Genomic DNA, 23,756 nt, shown 5'->3' with positions numbered 1-23,756 from the left:
GCTTAAATCTTCAGAGCCTTTTCTTATTTTCAAGTTCCTAAAAAATAATTCTCACTTTCTAATGCTTATTTAACATTGAGTAAGCAATTAAGCAATAGGAATGTAAAACCTAATTGAATTTTGAAATATTTAAAAGAATGTGACTGTTTGACCAGAGAAGTCTCAAGTTATGCCTATTTCCAATTTAGCAAACTATTATTATTAAAAGCTGCATTAAAATAAGCCAGCAGGAGTTAGCAACTAATATACTCTTTTATGCCAGTTTCTACCATTGTCCTGCCTTTATGCAATAGAGTTTGTTCTCAAAAGATGATCAGCAATAACTTGCTTTCCTGGACGGATTTCAGACACAGCATAACCAATGTCTCCCTTTCCAGTGGGCTTTTCCAGGTGGGACAGGAATCCTTTATCCAAAAAATGGAGCTCAGTGGTTTTCATCGTATTTACATATTTGCGAATTGTTTTGAGAAAAAAAGATAGCTGATATGCATGCTTTTTGCACACGGAATTGTCTAGTTTGCACTAAGCCTGCAATAAAAGTTGTTTAACTGATAAGCATCATTGAGTTAGAAATAAGTATGACACCAAGAATATTCTATCTAAACATTTGTCTACTGTGCCATTTCATTTGGCTTAAATGTTCTCTTAGTATTCTGTTTCTCTCCTTGTTCATTGTTGATCTATACATCCTTCCCCCAAATTTATGATTTTAAAGTTTCCCCAGCCTTTTCCATTTTCATCCCTGGCACTTTGGATCAGAAAAAGTAGATCACTCTCTCATCTGGTAAATTAATAGATGTAATGAACTGAAGTTGACAGTAAATAATAATGAGTGTACTGATTTCAGAATTTCTGGAAGGAAAGACATGTTTTTAAAAACATTTTTAATTTAAACATACCTCAAAAATTAGAATAAAGCTGGATAAAGGAAAGGTTTTTTTTCTTTCTTTTTTTAAAATAGCCACATAGCAGTGCCATGAGTGTTAAAATTGGAGATATATGGAATCACAAATCTATAAAATCTTGGAGTGTGAAGGGACTTCATGGCAATCTGGTGAACTTTCACATTTTTGATTCTTGGGCCATCAAGGCTTTGCTTGAGTAGTTCAATGCTGAGAGTTTAATCCTGAGATGTGTCAATAAAATGCAACAGCCTTATCAATTAATACACACATTGCTGAAAATTTGAGCTCTGGCATCATTTTAGAGGAAAATTAAATGAGAACATGTCCGTGAAAATGGGTTATCAACCTTTAAAATCCAAACAAATATCAGATTTTAAAACTTCTTCTAAGGACAAAACACCACGTTGCATCATCAGTAATGGTAGCATGAACAAAAGTGTAAAATATCACTTCCTCAACTAGGCTACAGTTTGTGGAATTAGAAGGGAACAGAGATCAGCTGCCTACTTCCCTCATTTTACAAATAAGGAAACAGAGCCAGAGGGGTGAAGGGATTTCTGGAGACCAGACACCTGGAAAATGTTAGGATCAACACACTTTGATGAGCCTTGATCTTTATACAGCTACTGTAAATTCATGATCAGAACTCCTTCAAGTAATCTTTGAATTCGCCAGAGAATTGGAGTTGATATTTAAATAAAATCCAAGTACTGATAAAGAGAAACTTATGGTTTTGTACCCCACCTCTCTTTTTTTTTTTTTTTAATAAATTTATTTATTTATTTTTGGCTGCATTGAGTCTTTGTTGCTGCACGCAGGCTTTCTCTGGTTGCAGCGAGCAGGGGCTACTCTTCCTTGCAGTGAGCGGGCTTCTCATTGCGGTGGCTTCTCTTGTTGCGGAGCACGGGCTCTAGGCACACTGACTTCAGTAGATGCGGCGCTCAGGCTCAGCAGTTGTGGCTCACGGGCTCTAGAGCACAGGCTCAGTAGTTGTGGCACACAGGCTCATTTGATCTGTGGCATGTGGGATGTTCCTGGACCAGGAATTGAACCCGTGTCCCCTGCATTGGCAGGTGGATTCTTAACCACTGCGCCACCAGGGAAGTCCCACATCTCTTAAATAAAACCTTAACCTAATTAAAAATTAGAACTATTTTTTCTTTCTAGATTCATTTTTTTTATTGGAGTATAATTGCTTTACAATGTTGTGTTAGTTTCTGCTGTACAATGAAGTGGTTCAGCTATATGTATACCTATATCCCCTCCCTCTTGAACCTCCCTCCCACCCCCCCATCTACGTCATCACAAAGCACTGAGCTGAGCTCCCTATGCTATACAGTAGGTTCCCACTAGCTATCTATTTTACACATGGTAGTGTTTATATGTCAGTCGTAACCTCCCAGTTCATCCTACCCTCCCCTTCCCACCCTGTGTCCACCCTTACATTCTCTATGTCTGAGTCTCTATTCCTGCCTTGCAGATACATTCATCTGTACCATTTTTCTAGATTTCACATATATGTGTTAATATACGATATTTGTTTTTCTCCTTCAGACTTACTTCACTCTGTATGACAGACTCTAGGTTCATCCACATCTCTACAAATGACCCAATGTCTTTCCTTGTTATGACTTGTTATTCCATTGTTTATATGTACCACATCTTTATCCATTCCTATGTCTATGGCCATTTAGGTTGCTTCCATATCTAGGCTATTGCAAATAGTGCTGCCAAGAACATAGGGGTGCATGTGTCTTTTTGAATTAGTTTTGCCTGGGTATATGCCCAGGAGTGGGATTGCTGGATCATATGGTAATTCTACTTTTAATTTTTTAATGAACGTCCATACTGTTCTCCGTAGTGGCTGTATCAATTTACATACCCACCAACAGTGCAAGAGGGTTCCCTTTTCTCCACACCCTCTCCAGCATTTGTTGTTTGTAGATTTTCTGATGATGCCCATTCTAACTGGTGTGAGGTGATACCTCATTGTAGTTTTGATTTGCATTTCTCTAATAATTAGTGATGTTGAGCAGCTTTTCATGTGCCTCTTGGCCATCTATATCTCTTCTTTGGAGAAAAGTCTATTTAGGTCTTCTGCCCATTTTTTGATTGGGTTGTTTGTTTTTTGATATTGAGCTGCCTGAGCTGTTTTTAATTAACATTTTTATTTTAAAAGCTAAATATAAAATATGTGAAACATGTATATTGTTGGAAAGTGAATTAAAAAAAAAACACTAAAGCTACAAAAAAGGTGAAAACAGTTACTAATAGTCCTAAGACCTAATACTTTGCTAAATTTAAAAGCAATTTAAAAGCAACATTTTAAGGGGGAATTAAAGTTTATTTTCCTACTACTAAAACTATTTTTAATGAAAATATATCAATGTGAAATAGAAATATACTTTTAAAGAATCTTTTAATTTTAGGAAGATTCCTTGTTATTAAATCATTTCATTCTCTGAAGATCAAAGCACTTGAAAAGAGCAAAATCCATTTTCTAATCTTTAAAAGGATTTAATTTTAACTACCCTAGATAGATGAAAATCTATTTCAAAAAAGCCAACCAGGGCTTCCCTGGTGGCGCAGTGGTTGAGAATCTGCCTGCCAATGCAGGGGACACGGGTTCGAGCCCTGGTCTGGGAGGATCCCACATGCCGCGGAGCAACTAGGCCCGTGAGCCACAACTACTGAGCCTGCGCGTCTGGAGCCTGTGCTCCGCAAGAAGAGAGGCCGTGATAGTGAGAGGTCCGTGCACCGCGATGAAGAGTGGCCCCCGCTTGCCACAACTAGAGAAAGCCCTCGCACAGAAACGAAGACCCAACACAGCCATAAATGAATAAATAAATAAATTAGTTAAAAAAACAAAAGCCAACCAATGAGCTTCCTTTTTAAATGAGTAAATACTCTGTGTCGCCTAAATTTTTCATGCTGTAGTTTAAACTCATGTATTATTGCTCTTTCATTAATAGAAATGGACAGAAGCTGAAAACCACCTTCAATTTAATAATGTTACTTTATGTATTTTAAGACTGTTATTAAGGTTCTTCTTAGTCGTCTTTTTATATGTAAGAAACCTAATTTCTTGTCATTTAAATGTATAATCTACTGTCTACCATTTAATGATCTTTCACATTTCTTCTTAGACTTGAATTCATATCTATCATGTATCTATTTGGAGTTTAAATATGAATATAACACATTTGAGAAACATGAGTATAAGGGAATCTTTTCTAAACCCTTCTACATATAAAAAATCTCTATTATATAGTTATTTTCTGACTTAAATTTACCACCCTGCATTACCTTTTTATTTATAATAACTATATTTATATAGTTATAATTAACTAGTTATTAGTTACTAATGACTAACTATAGTTATGCTATAATTTAACAATGTCATTCTCAAATTTGATTCTTTTTACAGGGTCTAGAATTACTGAGTTCTGCAAACTTTAATTAACCTTCTTCAAGCTTATCATTCAGATGATAGAAAAATATGTTAAATGGTACTATAGTGAAAAATGACTAATGCATTTCTTTTTTTTTGGAATACGTTTATACTTTTCTCTAAGTCAAACCTGATATATTGGTCAATGTATCTAGTATCTAGTATAGAAAATAGGTTTTTATCTTGTATGGCAAATCTGAACAATTCTTGGATTCCTGCAGTGATGTGTTGAGTATGTGAAACTCAATTCAGGCTCTGAAGGAAAGGGTGTCATGATTGATTAGTGATGTCTGCCAGGGATGTACATCGGGTGATTTAAATCTTCAAGGGAAAATAATTAATTTATTTTTTAATCTATTTTATTCTAATATGCTTTACATATTCGAGGTTAGGGATACAGCTGGGATGTTTTAAACCATTTAAAAAAAAAAGACTTAAACCATTTGTAAAAAGCTTAGGTGGTAAGTTGTCTGGAACTTTTTCTTGATGAGCAAATACATTGCCTTGGAAATTTAGGTCAATTCCCAATTTTACTGTTAATACCAAAGAGTTCACTGGTGTATTCGTTTTTTATTGCTGCATGACTTTATACATTATCACAGCAAACTTAATGGCTAAAAACAACACAAATTTATTATCTCATAGCTTCTGAAGATCAGGAGTCCAGACATTGCTAATCCGGGTCCTCTGGGCCCTCTGCCAGCTTGCAGTTGATGAACAAAAAGAGAAAGTTAAACAAAGTATCATTTGGGTAGCTAGTTAAAATGCTCTGACTCAGAGTCAGATTACTCAGCGACATACCAGTTACTTTGTGTGGGTTTAAGAGTTTTGGAGCAAAATGGCTCTAAACAAAACACATCATCTGAGGGCATAGGGCAAATAGGTATATGAAATACTGAATAAGAAAGCTGATGAAGGGAGGTTGTGGCAGACCTTTTACTTCTTTTAGTCTTCTAGAAGTTGGTTACCAAGGTATCAGCCTGGGCTGTGGTCTCATCTAAGGTTTGACTGAGGAAGGAACCCCCGCCTCAATCATATAGTTGTTGGTAACATTCAGCTGCTTATGATGGCTTCAGTTTATTCTTGGTTGTTGGCCAGAGACTACCCTAAGCTCCCTGCCAAGTGGTCCTCTCCATAAGGAAGCTCATAACATGGCAGCTTGCTTTTTCAAAGCTAGCGAGGGAGAGTCTCTCCTCACAAAATAGGCATTACAGTCTCATGTAACATAATCATGCCCCTTAAGCACATACATCCCATCATCTCTACCATATTCTATTTGTAGAAGCAAGTTACAGGTTCTCCAGGGGAATCAGCTCTGCAAAGATCTGACTACCATGAGGTAAGAAGTACTAGGGACCATCATATGGTATGTCTGCCCCAGCTGGAATGAATACATGAATACATTCAGGGAGCTTTCTCTTAATATGAGAAAATATTCTCAAGCAGCCTGAAGATACTCTGTATCATCAATTGCATCTTCTCTAATCCTCTGATACTGAGAGAGAGAGAAAATGTGAAAGGAAACATGGAACTTAGAGTGATTATTTCGTTCTTAAGAATGCTTATGGAAAAAACTGGACACAGGTAATACCATGAGTAAATGTATATATTAGAAAAAGACTAGGCAGGGACAAAAGCTGAAATCACTAAACTATCAAAATATATTTTAAGAAGACAGAGTCCATGGGAAAAAAAAAAAAAGAAGAAGAAGAAGAAATCCTGGGCTCTAAGCACCAAGAATGAGAGAGAAAGCAAAGCTGTTTCTTAAAAGAAGTAAACAACTTAGCCATCCAAATGCTGAATTGGCAACCCCAAATGTTAATCACAATAAACATCACAGTTTTACTCTTCCTTGGTGGGTAACTGATCATCAAAAGTCAAAAAAAAAAAAAAAGAAGTCAATCCAAAGTCAATATAACCAAGAGGTATTTTCACCCTCTTCTCAGACTCCACGGAGAACTAGGATATTTGCTTATGGGGTGTGTTAATATCCTAAGCATCTACAAGAGTGCTGGACACAGAGGAGATGCTTAAATTATGGCTGTCCAATCACTTTTTGGTGATTCCTTGACATTACTTTTCACCAGAGACAAGCCAAAACAATCTCTCTCTAACTTAGGTCTTCAGAAGTTTTTCTGGAGCAGACCACTCTTAAGTTTATATAAGCTGTTTTAGTTGCAAAGCAGGGTACAGATGAAAGCACAAAGAAATTTGGTGCATTCTCAAGAGAACAGGGTTAATATTTAAAGCAGCTTTGTTAAAAATATGGCCTGAGAACTCAAGAGCTCATAATTCATTATCAACATCCCTGCTAGGCTGGGAGGGATGCTGGGTGGCATAAATTCCAGGGGGACATGTGTTGCCAAGGGCGCCCTGAAGACATGACTGATTCAAGAAGAGATTCCCCAAAATAAGAAAAACAGGTCAGAATATAGGAAACTATTTGCACCTTGTTTGTAAATAATAATAATAATAATACAGTTTTTAAAAATAGGACTTTGAAACTTTGAGGGATAACATTAATTACACTGAAATGTGAGATATATCTGACCTATTATTGAATATAGGTTCTAATTGAAGAATGACCTTACAAAATAATTACCTTTGTTTTTATTTTTAAGATTAAACTATGAGCTCCAGTTTTGTATCAAAGATATACTAGCCATGATTTTATGATTAGTCTATTAAAGAGTAAGGTAAAATTTTCTTTATCTGAGGTTTCAAAATAGAAGTTCTGATTCTGAGTTTACAATACTGAAAGCGTGCTGTTTGAATAAGGGAAAGGAATACATTTAAAAGTTTCGCTCTGTATTTGTTCCTGCCACTCCTGGTTTAATTTTGTATGTGAATCCTTGACTATTTAGTAAGAGTTCCATCAGCTTTTGAAAACCATAATCTTACCGAGACTGACAAATTTAGTTTGATGCCATGAGGTAATAAAAATAAGTTGAAATACTAATCCGTTAATCTTGATTTGTCTCATGTAATCTTCCGTAATATTATTTTCGTATTATAAAATTAAGATATTACTAATTTAAATATCCTCATTTTAAAAGTTTCAAAGTGATATTTAAGTCAAGAGGCTATATAAGAAACAGTTGCTGCTTATTAATAAGACCTTATGATAATATAGGATGATTGATTTAGTTTGTCAGCTTTTCTGTGACTTTCCTCCAATTTATCTTGTCTTTTTTTTGTAGGTGTATTTTGGTAAATTAACACAGAATTCATTAGCTATACTATATATACATGCCACTAAAGCTGAATATTATATATATATATATAAATATGTGTATGCATCAGATATTTCCAAAATTACAATAATGTTATTTTTATGCCTAGTGTTATGGGAATCTCCTAATACTGTAGTTTTAATTTTAAATTCATACTGCACTCTAGTGGGGAATGAGATCAATGCAAAATTTTTCTTATGTTGGTACTTTATAGTGCTAATTATGGATTATTTACACGTTAAAAAGTGAAATGTATAAGAGTGCTGTGATCTGTAATTTACTCAAAGGTGAGATGGTATAATTTAAATATTCCATATAATATATAATATTTAACCTTATAGTACAATATGATTTTTTCTCTAAATTGGTTTTAAAAATAGAGGAAAATTCACTAATGAAACAGTTCATTTGATTTCTCACAGTGTATTTGGCATCTATATATACATACATATATATTTATATTTATATATTTGTATATATGGATATAATTTATACCATGTGGATCCTAATATAAGGAAATATAGAATAAAAGTTAATCCCTCATTTTTTCTAACTAGAAGACAAAAGAGTGGCCAATTTTCTTCCATAAGTTTGAAAAATGAGGGTTAGATTTTAAAATATTGGCTTGTAACATTTCATTTTTGATCTTAATTTCATTCAGCAAGTTTATTTAAACTCTGTGGAGGAACCTTTGGCAACAGTGTCTTTGTCACCACTAGAACCACCTTTCAAATACCTAGCAGTTTTCCCATTTTTTTCTAAGTTATCTCAAATTAAATTAGTGCTTTTGAAATCCATTTATGGTGTTGTCTCTGGAAATTTTATTCCAAGTAACCAGTATCCAATCACGTACCAGTAGTACATATTTTTTTCTGTTTCACTCCATAAATGCTTATTAAGGATCTGCACAAACTTTTTCTAATTTTTAAGATCACCTTTGAAAGGTTTCTCCAAAATATCTTACAGTTGCAGTTGTGAGATCATATCCTCATAAATAATGACTGAATCTTTGTTACATTGTCTACTTTCTTTTTTATTGAGCCAGTCGAGAAAAGTTGCATGAGAACTACAAACTCTGTAAGAATTTGTACAGATTATACATCGTGCAACTTCCCTTTAGTGGAATGGTCTAGATTGATGTGTCCTCCCCAGACATTATTTTTTTTTATAATAAATTAACTGAGAAAGCTCTTTATATTAGACTCTATAAGGCATTCAATATTAGTAGATTCCGCTTTTCAGAGAGATAATTTTTGAGAACAAATGTTGTCATGCATTTGGGCGATATTTAGACTTTGACTTTTATTTTCTCAAAGAAATTGACTTCAGGGACTTCCCTGGTGGTGCAGTGGATATGACTCTGCGCTCCCAACGTAGGGGGCCTGGGTTGGATCCCTGGTCAGGGAACTAGATCCCACATACATGCCGCAAGTAAGGAGCCCTCATGCTACAACTAATGAGCCCTCATGCCACAACTAAGGAGCCCGCATGCCACAACTGTGACCCAGAACAACCAAATTAATTAATTAATTTTAAAGAAAGAAATTGACTTTGAAAGAAATAGCCAAAATTTATCACTTGCCACCCTCTGTGTAAATACTATTAAAACTCAAAGGATTAAAACATCTTATCAAATGAACTTATAATTTCTTTTTTTTACTAAATAGTTGGTAGTCATCTACTTAAACTAGTCATTTTCCAACTGTATCACCATGAAAAATCTACAGTTCAAATTTTTATTTTATTTTCATCTAGATGAAAAATGACTGTTAGATGTACTTACAGACCAAGATTTTTAAGGGATTTTTTGTTTAGTATTGGTTCTGCCACCATTTATGGAACAAGCCTGTGCTAAATGTGTTCTACACTTATACGTCCCTATCCTCCTCATTTAAAAATATTCTATGGCAAGAGAAAGCATTGCAAAAACAAGAATATTTTAGCTTAGTTTACTTATGCTGTTTACAGTTGTATCCCTTTATAGGTCATGTGTAAGATCCTTTTTAAAATATGGTTTATTGTGCTCTAAACTGCCTGTTGGCTGATGTCATTTATTGTCATTTCACTGTCAGTACAAATTATTGTAGAACCTCCAGATTCTTGGAAATCTTAGATTTTGACAAGGGAGCAAATCCAGGAACAAGGGATAAAACCAATCATGGGCAAAACATTGGAACCTGGCTTGTTAACTTTGAAATAAAACACTGAAAGTATTTGTAAGGAAAGTTTTCCATTCAGTAAAATTAGGTTTGGTTGGCAGCTAATATACACTGCTTTAAACACTTTTGATTTTGTGTTAATACTGATTGTTGTGATAGGGTTGAAATACTAACCAAAAATGAGGTTTATGAATTCTTAATTATATGGAGAGTGGTTGGATAACACTGTGGTGTGTGTGTGTGTGTGTGTGTGTGTGTGTGAAAATGGCTCATCCATCTTCATTGGAACCAATCGTTATTACACAAGAGAACTCAGTGGAGATGTGTTAGATCCTTTGTTAATGAGTTGGCAGGTTAGTTATTCTGCTGTCAAAGTTGATTTAGAGAAAATGGCTTGAAGCCATGGTCCATATTGGATTTCCCACTGTTTCCTCTCTGCATTGAATTTATCTCCAAGTCACGTGCAGGGCAGCTTGAGAAACCAGGGTTGTGAAGCCTTGACACTTTATGTTGTCTTTGGCAACTGAGAAGATAAGAGAATGTACTTTTAAGCCAGTTTGAAGTACAGGGTCAAGATGGCAGGCCCCACGTGAGGCCGTGGCCCTTCCCCTCACCTTCCCCATCGCACTTTACTTTTCCTGTTGTGGAGATGAATGAGCAAAGGATGAAGAGAAGAGAAGCTTCTGTCTTAGTTCTTTCCCAGAGTACAGAAGCTCCAAAGAACTTTCCGTTGTATTGGTCAAGGAAAGAGATAGACAATGGTCCTGAACTAGTCCCTAAATGTTTTTTTCAATTAAAATAAACTTTTTATTTTAGAATAGTTTTAGATTTGCAGAAAAGTTCCCAAGTTAGTAGAGTTCTGTAAAACCCACCCACCTACTTTTCTTTACTGTTGACAGATTAGTCTGGTGCATTTGTCACAACTAACAGACTAGTAATAGCACAGTAATGTTACTGGGACTCTATAGTTTATTTGGACTTTATTAGGGTTTTTTTTACACCAATGTTTTTGTTCTTTTCCAGGATCCCATCTATGACACCACATTTTTTTCTATTTGTGCAGTCAGTTGCTTTTTAAAAATTTTTATTGAAATATATTTGATTTACAGTGTGTTAATTTCAGGTGTACAGCGAAGTGATTCAGTTATATGTGAAAAAATATATATGTATACATATTCTTTTTTGTATTCTTTTCCATTATATGTTATTACAAGATACCGAGTATAGTTCCCTGTGCTATACGGTAGATCCTTGTTGGTTATCTATTTTATATATAATAGTGTGTATATTTTAATCCCAAACTCCTAATTTATCCCTCCTCTCCTTTCCCCTTTGGTAACCATACATTTGTTTTCTGTGTAGGACACCACCTTTTATTTAGTCCTAATATTTCCTTAGGCTCCTCTGGGCTGTGATAATTTCTGACTTTCCTTGTTCTTGATGACCTTGACGGTCTCCAGGAGAAATGGTCAGATCTTTTGTAGAATGTCCCGCATTTTGGGTTTGTCCGATGTTCTTCTCACAGCTTGACTTGGGTTGTGTGTTTTTCTGAGGAAGACCGCAGAGGTGAAATACCATTCTCCACACGTCATATCAAGGATACAGGTCATCAACATGATGTGTCACTGTTGTTAGATTTAGTTACACAGCTTAGGCCACGTTTGTCAGGTTTCTCCATTGCAGAGTGACTTTTTCTTCTCTTTCCGTACTGTGCTGTGTGGAAGCAAGTCACTAGACATGTAGCCCACACGTAAGGAATAGGGACTCATGCTCAATCCGTCCTTGAGGAAGAAGCATCTATTTAATTATTTGGGATACTCCTATATGGGAGGTTTGTATCTTCTTCCCCATTTAATTTTTTTAAATCAGTATGTACTCGCCGATATATATTTTATATTTTGGGTTATAATCCAATAATATATTTAGTTATTTAGCTGTGTTCATGGGGAGCTCCTTCAGTTCACTCCTGTGTCTCTTCCCCAGCTTTTAATTATTAATCGGTTGGGTTACACCAAACTTAGGGTTCACCAGGGCTACAACCTGTTACCCTGGGATGAGGTGGGAAAGAGAATATCAGCAATTTTTTTTTTTCTTTTTTCATCTTTATTGGAGTATAATTGCTTTACAATGTTGGGTTAGTTTCTGCTGTACAACACAGTGAATCGGTTATATGTATATATATATATATCCCCATATCCCCTCCCTCTTGCGTCTCCCTCTCATCCTCCCTATCCCATCCCTCTAGGTCATCGCAAAGCACCGAGCTGATCTCCCTGTGCTATGCTGCTGCTTCCCACCAGCCAACTATTTTACATTCAGTAGTGTATATATGTCGATGCTACTCTCACTTTGCCCCAGCTACCCCCTCCCACCCCATTGCAGCACTATTTACAATAGCCAGGACATGGAACCAACCTAAATATCCATTGACAGATGAATGGATAAAGAAGATGTGGCACATATATACAATGGAATATTACTCAGCCATAAAAAGGAACGAAATTGAGTTATTTGTAGTGAGGTGGATGGACCTAGAGTCTGTCATACAGAGTGAACTAAGTCAGAAAGAGAAAAATAAATACCGTATGCTAACGCATATATATGGAATCTAAAAAAAAAAAATGGTACTGATAAACCTAGTTGCAGGGCAGGAATAAAGAGATAGACATAGAGAATGGACTTGAAGATCAGCACTTTTTAGGACAATCTTCATACCAAAAGCTGGTGCTTTGGTACAAGTGATGATGTTTCAGTTTTTATCTCAGAAGGCTCTAAAGTGGGTCAGAACAATGCACTAGAAATCAAATTCAACAAGCATGTTGCCTCCTAGGGAAAGAAAATATTGTTTCCAGTTTTATTTTTCTCAGGTTATGCTCAGGTACATTGTTTAATATAGATTATCAAAGATAAGTTCTCCGGCTTCCCTGGTGGCACAGTGGTTGAGAATCTGCCTGCCAATGCAGGGGACACGGGTTCAAGCCGTGGTCTGGGAAGATCCCACATGCCGCGGAGCAACTAAGCCCGTGAGCCACAACTACTGAGCCTGCGCGTCTGGAGCCTGTGCTCTGCAACAAGAGAGGCCGCGATAGTGAGAGGCCCGCGCACCGCGATGAAGAGTGGCCCCCGCTCGCCGCAACTAGAGAAAGCCCTCGCACAGAAACGAAGACCCAACACAGCCCAAAATAAATAAATAAATTAATTAATTCAAAAGAACTGACAACCATCTCTTCTCTGACTCCACTCTTTCTGTACTTACAAAAAAAAAAAAGTTCTCGATGTATGCCACCTTTTAATTATTTCTGTGAATCTGTAGGAGCCAATTCAGCTCCACATCTACAAAATAAAAAAATATATACAAACAAACACCTGATTCCTACAGTAATCATTCCTCTGGCAATCCCAGTCCTTAAACCTTTTACATGATGCAGTGTGGATCCACTTTGCTCTGTGAAGCCACAGACTTTCATAGCATTTTAGTGCTTCTGGACATGGAGGTTAGGTGGGGGGAAAAAAAAAAAAGATAAATTGATAAAATATTTTGGGTTTCAATCCAGTTGCCAAGAGCCTGTGGATGGTGACCACTAAAAGTTTTTCTCAATGCAACTTAAATGAGCCAAATTTCCCTTCCAGCATTTAAATGATACTTTTACCATATTAGGAGAAAAAGAGTAAAAATGACTCATTCATATTGCTTCCTATCTCAGAGAGTACCATTTGAAATAACGGCAGTTTTCTTTCAAAATCTATACGTGTTTTGTGATGTCACACCCCGGTTACAAGTGTTAATTTGAAATTCCCTTTTTCCTTTAAGAGTTTTTATCCTTGCCCCTCCCCCTCCCGGTGCAAAATTAATTTTGACTCAGGTGACATAGTTGTCACTTTCTTTTGTGATAAGGGAACTCCTCACATGTAAGCAAATAAATCTTACAGCCTTGGAAGGAAATTTCTTCTCCAGCATTTTCCCTGCTAAGTCGTTGGCCAACATTCTTATTTTATAGGTCAAGGTGGAAATAATCAAGGAAGAAACTATTTCCCTCCAAACATATGCATATATTTCGCAAAAATGTTGTGTCACGAGGACTCGTGTACTGGGATTGTCTGTGTAGTTTGACCTAGTTCTGATAAACATAAACCCTTCATTCAGTAGGTTAGTACAAGCTCTTTTTTTGGCTTATTTCTTTCAAATATATTGATTTATTTTTTCATAATAAATGTAATAGGTGGTCATTAGGTACAATTTTGAAAATATGGAAAAAATGAAGGGGAAAAAAGCCAACTCAAATCTCATCATTCAGAATCAACGACTACCAATATTTTTCTTAAGTCTTATTTGTGTTTTACATAGTTGTAAACATATTATATGTAAATTTACATCTTGTGTTTGTTTTTCACTTGTATAGAAATAATTTCTCATGTTATATAATTTTCCCTGTTTTTATTGCCTATAGAACATCACAGTGATTAAATGCACCTTCATTTAACCATTTTCATTACTTAATGATATTTGAGATAAAAGATTTTAAAAATACAAATTAACTCTAGAAAAAAAGAAGTTTTGAAACATTCTGAATACAACCTGTGGTAAATACCTAAATTACTTTATTTATATGAAATAAAAAAAGCTAATAAATATAGTTATACAGTTTCCTTTAACTAAAATTATGTGATAATTTTACAAAGCCTCTAAATTTTCTTTTCTTTTATTTATTTATTTTTTGAGGGCCTGTGTTGGGTCTTCATTGCTGCATGCCGGCTTTCTCTAGTTGCGGCGAGCAGGGGCTACTCCTTGTTGCGGTGCACAGGCTTCTCGTTGCAGTGGCTTCTCTTGTTGCGGAGCACGGGCTCTGAGCGCGCGGGCTTCAGCAGTTGTGGCTCGCAGGCTCAGTAGTTGTGGCTCATGGGCTCTAGAGCGCAGACTCAGTAGTTGTGGCACACGGGCTTAGTTGCTCTGCGGCACGTGGGATCTTCCCGGACCAGGGCTCGAACCCGTGTCCCCTGCACTGGCATGCGGACTCTCAACCACTGCGCCACCAGGGAAGTCCCTAAATTTTCTTTTAAATATGACCAGTCAAATTGTGTATTTAATATTATTCTAATAGCGGCCACCTGAGTAAGAAAGATAAAGTTTCCTTTTTAAAAAGAGGTTAGTGTATTTTAAATAAATTAGTCCACCAAAGAGCATGAATTATATGCTTAAAAGCTTTTACTCTCTTTAAAAATTGGATACTTCAATATCCATTAAGAGATTCAAGTATTAGGTGTTTAGCTTGAGTCAGTAGTTAGATTTTCTTTCATCATTTACTGACAAACTATTCCTTACACATTGTCAAAATTATTTTGGCATTTGTTATCTCGTTTGCCTGGTACCAAAGCCCATGTTCTTCCCATCATTGTCAGTAAGTTTTGTAACGGCAGGACCACTCTTGTCTTGTCTTGCTCATCAGTTTTTCTCCAGCACCAAGGAGAGTGCCTGCCACCCAGTAGGCAGTTAATAAATGCATGTTAAAATAATGATTGTTCTCCTCTGCTAATATTTCCAAAGACTATGAAAAGATCTTTGAAGAATCTGGAAAATTGGAATGGAAAATCATATCTAGACTGTAAAAGTAATGCAGAGTCCTGTTAGTAAAAGCACAGAAAAATCTTAGAAAGGAGCCAGTATTCTTTTAAGTGATTTATAAATAAACAGTAAAATATGTATTGCAATAGTTGCTTTAATTATTACCATCTCAAGGTCAGAGATTCTGCAATTGTCAGTTGCCTGTTTCTCTTAGATTTGAGCATACAAAGCTTATATTTATCCAAAAATAATGTATTCCAAAATAATCCTTAGATCTGTCACACTTTTTTTGCACCCTGAGTATGAAGGTATCTTGGATATTCAGAACCTCTTATGTATTTGAGGTACAAAACATACATTTTTAGGTACTGGAACAATTTTAGCTTTTTTATATGTGTAGGATGTGTCCATCCAAGTGTAAGTGATTTTACTTAATTGGTAAGGAATATGAAAATAAGATAATTTTATTTAGTTGTTGAAATCAAAAGGGAAATATCTAATACATTAATACTTAGTAAACAGCATGATAATTAAGAGCTTGTGATATGAAGATAAATAAAACCGACTGCTGATCCCAGAGGCACCACTTATTAAGTGTGTGACCCTAGGTGAGTTATTTAAACACTCTAAACCTTAGTTTCCTTAGTTATGAAACAGGAAAAACTATAGTTTAGTCATTGTTTCCTTTTCCATCGTTATGATGGTTAAATGAGATAATGCATGTTAACCATTTGTCATTTAACAAAGCATTTAACACAGTGTTTGACATAGAAGAAGCAAAGTGAAACATTTGCCATTTGTATCCCAAGAAAGATATAAAGATGTAATGTATAGTGTGAAAGCAACCTGTTAAAATGGGACGAAGTGGAAATTTTGAATTCTGAGTGTCTAGGACAATGCTTATTTGCTACTCGGTTTAATAAGGAATCTTTTCATTTATTTTTTATTTGTATTTGTATTTATTTTTTTCTATTGAAGTACAGTTGATTTACAATGTTGTATTACTTTCAGGTGTACAGCAAAGTGATTCAGATATATATAACATATATATGTTCTTTTTCTGATTCTTTCCTGTTATAGTTTATCACAGGATATTGAATATAGTTCCCTGTGCTATACAGTAGGACCTTGTTGTTTATTTTATATAGAGTAATGTGTATCTGTTAATCCCAAACTCCTAATTTATCCCTCCCCTTCCTTTCCCTTTTGATAACCATAAGATTATTTTCTATATCTGTGAGTTTATTTCTGTTTTGTATTGTATTTGTATTGTTTTTTTTAGATTTCACTTATAACTGATATATGATATTTGCCTTTCTCTGTCTGACTTACTTCACTTAGTATGATAATCTCTAGGTCCATCCATGTTGCTGCAAATGGCAGTATTTTATCACTTTCTATGGCTGGATTATATTCCATTGTGTGTGTGTGTGTGTGTGTATGTATTTAGTGCTCCTACACTGTTGGTGGAAGTGTAAATTGGTGCAGCTGCTAAGGAGAACAGTATGGAGGTTCCTTTAAAAACAAAAAAATAAAGTTACCGTATACTCCAGCAATCCCATTTCTGGGCATATATCCAGAAAAGATGAAAACTCCAATTTGAAAAGGTACAACCCAAATATTCATAGGAATCCAGGAATCTTGATTGGCTTGTTCATAACTTTCTTTGCCCCCCTAGCTTCTGCATGTGCACAAGATGGAGAGAGTGAAGCTGAGTTTTTACCTGATGACTCTGAAGAAAAACCAGAAAGAGAAAAGAAACATAACAATTTCACTTTGTGCAACGTGTGTAACATTCAGCTGAATTCGGCCGCTCAAGCCCAAATCCACTACAATGGCAAATCACATCAAAAAAGATTAAAACAACTCAGCAATGGCATGGTGAAAAATGACAATGGTAAGTGTTTCTAAAGATATATTCTCAGTTTTACATCATCAAGTTATTTGTGTACCTGCAGATGGGGAAATAAAAGAATAGAGTAATCTCTATTTTTAAAACCAGGTAAAACATTAAATAAAAGCTTATTTAGTACGTTAAAATAAAGAATATCTCACAGCTTTTTGAGAGAGAAGGGGAAATTTATTTGTTGTCTATGCTTAAATTTATTAGGATTGCGATCATGACCCACCAGGACATTTATGATAATTTGAAAAAGTTGACATTAGGTTTTCTTGATATTTGACTTTAATATAGTAATTTGGAAATGGACATTCTTTTACATTTTATATAAAACAATGCTTTTTATGTTTGTTTTGTGCATGTTGGGGCTTCAGTTGGTTAGTAAGACTGCAATTGATTTAAAAAAATACCTATCTTTTCAGGTAGGTGTTTTAACCAATAAAATATGATCTATTAGTATGTACAGACTGTTTAAATTTGCTGGTGAAAATTCATGGTTTGCTTAATCACTTTAGACTGCTTTTTAAAAGTATAAGTTGAATTTAGGAGTAAGCAGACTTTTAAAATAGCACACATATACTTTTGGAAAAGAATGGCAGGTTTTTAGAAAAAGCATGGAGTGGTGAAGGAGGGAAGGGTGGAATTCTGCCACAGGACGTAGGGGAGCTGAAACACTATTGTAACTCCAAAGAGTTACAATATTGTGGTCTGGTTGGATGTTTCGTGTTTCATCGATAAGGTATATTTTATCTAAATTTTAATGACATTTAAAAATGAGACTGAATTTTGATCTGTTCCAGTATTTGAGATCAAAGACAAATATAATTTCGTAGTTTGCTTCGAGGCTACCAAATAATTGGAAGGAGAAAAGATAGTATTTTTTGAATGGAAATTATTTCTACCTTGCTTTGTAGTTTTTACTATCAATGAACTGGAATATTCTAACAGAAAGGACTCCTTGTTTCTCTTTTGTATGTCAAATAGTTAATCATGGATCTTCTCAGTCAAAAAGATGTAAAAAATAAAGATAGTCATCAGAAAGTAAATAAGAACTACTAAATCCCATAGACCCAAGATGAACTAGTGAGGCAAATGTGCTTATTAAGTCGTGTTTAAAAATATGGATTTCACAGTCTCTATTTTGAATCTCCTAAGGAAAATCTTTTCCCTGTCATTGATATTTAAGTAAAATCATCTTAAGTGCAGCATGATTCAATTTCAAGTTGTTTTTCTTTAAGTTGGTGTTGGTGGGGAGGCAGAATCTGGCCTCTTTCCCCGACACTGAATTAAATCTCAGAGACAGTTTTGGGTGAAGTAGGAAAGAATAGCTTTATTGCTTTGCCAGGAGAAGGGGGACACAATGGGCTAATGTCCTCAAGACTGTGTGTCCTGACCTGGAGGGGATAGTGAGGGGTTTTATAGTAATGATTCAAAGAGGGTGCGATCAGCTCATGGACCTTCTTCTGATTGGTTGGTGGGGAGGTAAGCGGGAGTCAACATCATCAACCTTCTGGTTCCAACCGTCTGGGGTCTATGTGCTTGTGGGCAGCATACAGTTAACTTCTCCCACCTAGTGGGGGTTTCAGTATCTGTGAAACAGCTCAAAGATATTGTTATGTGTATCCCTTGAGGGGGAACCAGGACCCTGCCCCAAGGCTGCACTGTTGTTTCTTGACTGATCCACCCTTGTCTCTGCACCCCCTCCCTTCCCTGATTAGCAACTGTTTGAACCTGCTTGTTTGGAACTCAGGGAAGGTCATGGAGGCTGAATGAAGCCTATTTTCTGTAATCAAGATATGAGGGACACAGAAAGGCTTTTGTGCCCAGGGGCCCTACAGGGTCCCGCTCCGTTTCAGTGGTGCTAATGGTGTCAGCTTTGGTGTTTTATTTCACTTACCTTGATATTTACAAACGTCTTCAGAGAAGCAATAAATTACGTCATAGAAAGAAACTCAAGAGACATGCCTGGTTTAGAAATTCAAATCAGAGCTAGTCTCAGACGAAATTTAGGATGGTCAACAACTTTCAAATCATAATACTAGGAATGAGTTTCCTCAAATCAAATATTTTAAAATAATTACATCAGGGCACATATTGTGGGCTAGCATTATACTAAAGGCTTTATGTACATTTTCTTATTTATTTTTTCCTCACAACCAGAGAGATATTTCCATTATCTTCCTCTTACAGATGTAGAAATTGAGGATAATGTCGATTGAATCCTGTACTGAAGGTCACCCAACTGTTAAATGGTCAAACTAGAAATCAAACTCAGGTCTTATTCATTAAATAGGTGTATTCTAAAGTATAGTGTCTCCCCAAAATTAATATTCTGTAGAAACTGTGCCTTTCTTTATTCAAGGAGAAAAATTATTTTAAGAGAATATAAAAAATAAAATTCTATCAGATTCCCAACAATGCATTGATCAACATGGTGCTTAACAAATTTTATTGCTACATTTTCTACACATATTATCTTTTCAAGGTTCTTATTAGCATCAAATTAATAAAAGTAATTAAAAATGAGGGCTTCCCTGGTGGCACAGTGGTTAAGAATCCACCTGCCAATGCAGGGGACATGGGTTCGAGCCCTGGTCTGGGAAGATCCCACATGCCGTGCAGCAACTAAGCCCGCGAGCCACAACTACTGAGCCCGTGTGCCACAACTACTGAGCCCGTGTGCCACAACTACTGAAGCCCATGCGCCTAGAGCCTGTGCTCCGCAGCAAGAGAAGCCACTGCAATGAGAAACCCGCACACCACAGCAAAGAGTAGCCCCTGCTCGCCGCAACTAAAGAAAGCCTGCACGCAGCAACGAAGACCCATCGCAGCCAAAAATAAATAAATAAAATAAATAAATTTATTTAAAAAAATGATTATGAATTAATGGGAGCAGTTGGTTTAGGTCATATTAGTTTGACCTGAAATCATACTTCAGAGGAGCCCTCACTGCTAACTACAGGTGGATCTAACTACAGGCAATCCACTCACAACTGAGTTAGTTGTTCCTTTACATTAATATAGCAACATATTATTTCCTTTAAATATCCCTCCATCTGAAAAATGTACTTTTTCAGATCTGTTGGGAATAAGAAAGGAGCCCAATTCTGAGCCTTATGTACTTATTAATTGTCGTTCCTTTACCTACACAGAGACCAAGCTAAAGTCAGGAATTCTCAAGAATAATGGGTCCTATAAGTTTTTAGTCGAGAGCATTATCATTTTTAGTTAATCTAGAGAATGAAATGGGACATAGAAGGAGATAGCCTTCTCCTTGAAGATGCACACACACACATATGACTGCTGTGGACTTCTTCTACCTTTAGAAAACCACCTCAGTTTAGATTTCAAATGGGAAATATATATAGTAGTGTCAAAAAAGGAATAAGATACTAGAGATATTTACCTGGATTCTTCCAACCTTATACGTAGCTTGTTTTGAGGAATGCAAATAACATAAATAATAGAAATGGAACTAATTTTTATTATTATTCCTTCGAGATTGTCTACATGAGAAAAAAAATAATATCACTTCAGTCCTGAATGACTGTAGAACATTGAATAATTACATGCCTAGAGGCATATCCTAATATATGCTACAAAGAACAAGAATGAACAAGAGAGACACCACCCTATCAAAAATACAGTTTTTGTATTTCTGAGAAAAATGTGGCATTTCTCATGTCATTTCTCATGTCATCCAGGGAAAATGATCTTCTGAAGATCACAGTGAAAAGATATATCATGTGTGCTAGTTAATTAGGAGGCCATGGTTCCCACAGGTGAGACTTAACTTCAATTTTTGACAGTTTCTGCCCTCTTGGCAGAGGTAAATTTACCTAGGACATGTGTCCGCCACCTGCGTGTGTGCTGTCCCGAGACCCCCAGGTCCTTCCTGCCAATAGGGAGTGTTGCCTGCTGAATTCCTCCTGAATTTTCTCCCTTACTGGAGCAAAACCTCCCAGCTTCTTGCCTCAAAAGGCCGTTCCAGCTTCAGATTTGCTGATGCCAGAGTTGCAATTCTATCAAGTCCAGCCCACCCTCCACCAGGTTCACTTTCTTCCTGCCTCTCACTCAGTTCCTGACCCCTAATCCACCCCTTGCCCCCAAAATCTTTCTCTCAGAGTCTGAGGAATCCACCTAAGGCATCACCAATACTTCCTATATATCCATAAGTAATATGCATAATATGTCTCATTGTGCAAAAGCAACAACATTTAATACTTTCCCCCATATGTAGTTTCCATTTAATGCCTGTATTTAAGCTTTATCATCAAAAATGCCAAGGGAACAAAAAGTGAACTAGTATTTATTGTTCCAGATATCTTATATACATCATTTATTGAACCCCAATCAACGATTCTGCAAAGCAACTGTTACTGCATCTATTTCACAAATAAATTAGCCAAGAATCAAAGGGGCTAAGATACTTGCCAAATAGTAACTCTGTGTATTTGTAAAGTTTCCCGTGTCTACATTAACAGCAATACACTCATCTCCAGGGCAGACTTACATTCTACTGTTGACAAAATTATGCCATTTATTTGGGTATTTTCTTACACAATTGACTTTCTGTCATTTTTAAAGCACTTAACTTACATTATTACAATAAAACTGATGTTTCCTTAAATTTTCTTTACCAACATAACTGCTGAGGACATTTTGTGCAGTGTAATTTATCACTGTATTTTCTGTTATTCCAGAAATACATTGATGTTTATGTTAGTGCACTTTTTGAAGATGAGGTGAGATACAGAAGTGGCAGCAGTGTATTCCATAATTAAAAGTTGCTTAAATGTGTAGAATTTATCATATTCCAGAGATTCCATGCTTCACCCTTTCATGAAAACTATAAGCCAGAGAAATTCCAATACAAACTGCATGACTTACTAACTTTCTCTTTGGAAAAAGTCTTTGATTTTATATTTATGAGGAATGTAAGTTTTGCAAATAATGATTATTTTCTGGTGATAATAATGTTGTCCTGTCTGAGCTGTACATAAATGTACAAAAATAAAACAAAAATCACCAAGATCCTACAAAGGTAATTACTTCTAATCTTTTTGTCACCATTCTACCAGGTATGCAAATAAATATGAATAAACAATATATGTACAATATTACACGCATTATAGCATAATAGTGTTTATGGACAATCACCTTTTTCTGACTGCATATTTTTATATTACTGTAAAGAAATTAATAATGCAGTTGAGATTTCTAGCTGAATATTGGGATTTTACTCACATTTGTCATTTTGCTTTCCGACTATATGATATATTCTATAGTGGAAAAACCTTAATATTATCATGAAGTATAAAATGAAATGTTAAAATGAAGTATCACAAGGGGTTTTATCAGAAGACAGAAATTTGAACATAAGAGTAAAAATGCTTCTTTGATTCATAAGAGCATTTTGGAATACATATTACAAAGGGTACAACTTTCAGGGTATTTAAGGCTTCTATGGCCAACTAATTTAATTCAATTTCAGTGCTCACCATGGTTAAGCTCCGATTAATGCTTGTTGAAGGATCGAGTAACAAGTTGACCTATTGGGGCAGCTTTACTTTATACACACTGTATTTGTCATATTTGAGTTATTTTATTAAGCCTGGTTTTCTAGTTTTATTAGGCTGAAACTGCTATCAAATAATTCAGTTTTATCTTAACAGTATTCTAGACTCTTTTGGTGCTCATTGTTCTGTAGCACATAAATCTAGTATTGTTGCCCTTATCTTTCCTCTTAGCATTACATTTTCTTTTAGTTAACAGAGAAGCTAAATAAAATTTTACTTTCTAGCTTTCACTGATCTATTCTCTTTTCTCTTTCCATTGATTATCCCAGATGAGGTTAAAAGTGTCAGTAGATTTTCAGTTTACAAGATGTTCCTTCTCCTGCAACATTGGTAGTTAAAAAAACAAAATAGCTTCATAGAATTTTCTGATACTTCAAGCCTTGAGATATATATATATATATATATATATATATATTCATACACACACACACCTATATAATATATGTAAATTTCTTATTTACATATAATTTTGTCTCATCTTTTAATCTCCAAGTACTATTCATGCTTTTGTAGAATGTCAGTAAACTATTTAGAATTTGCCAGTAAATTTGTGGATTCTTAGTATTCCCTTCTGAGATCATTTTATTTAACAATGAAAACTGCTTTCTTAATGATATTGTATCTATATTAGTATATGACATGCAGTAAGGAATATTGCTTTGCTCATACTTCTCTCTTATCAACCATACCCTTTAGAATGTTCAGCCAAGGGGAGAAAATAAAAAAATGCTGATGTTAAATTGCCCAGCATTATGTAATAAGATATTTTGTTCTTGTTTGAGTCTTCTAAGTTTCTTTTTATCACTGAGGGATAAAAATATGGGGAAAAGTAACAAATGCTGATTTACCATGTTCAAATTTTGAGTAGGTCTCTGGCTTTGGTTACTGATTTTTTTTCTCCCTGAAGAGAAAACACATTGATTATTCCAAAAGGGATAGATTTCTAGTCATTAGCTACTTGTTTCACCT

The 23,756-nt window shown here is 35.5% G+C and overlaps 1 protein-coding gene across 1 annotated transcript in view; it reads left to right on the top strand.

The window, feature by feature from the left end:
* ZNF385D (zinc finger protein 385D) overlaps positions 1-23,756 on the top strand; it is a 949,347-nt gene that overhangs the window by 204,481 nt on the left and 721,110 nt on the right. Inside the window, exon 2 of the mRNA XM_059920403.1 lies at positions 16,987-17,205. Coding sequence (XP_059776386.1) covers positions 16,987-17,205 — 219 coding nt within the window. The remainder of the gene's footprint in view (positions 1-16,986; positions 17,206-23,756) is intronic.

The sequence above is a fragment of the Balaenoptera ricei genome, chromosome 4, assembly GCF_028023285.1.
Source record: "Balaenoptera ricei isolate mBalRic1 chromosome 4, mBalRic1.hap2, whole genome shotgun sequence".
NCBI lineage: Eukaryota > Metazoa > Chordata > Mammalia > Artiodactyla > Balaenopteridae > Balaenoptera > Balaenoptera ricei.
The sequence above is the reverse complement of the archived record's forward strand: the minus strand, read 5'-3'. Positions and strand labels throughout refer to the sequence as shown.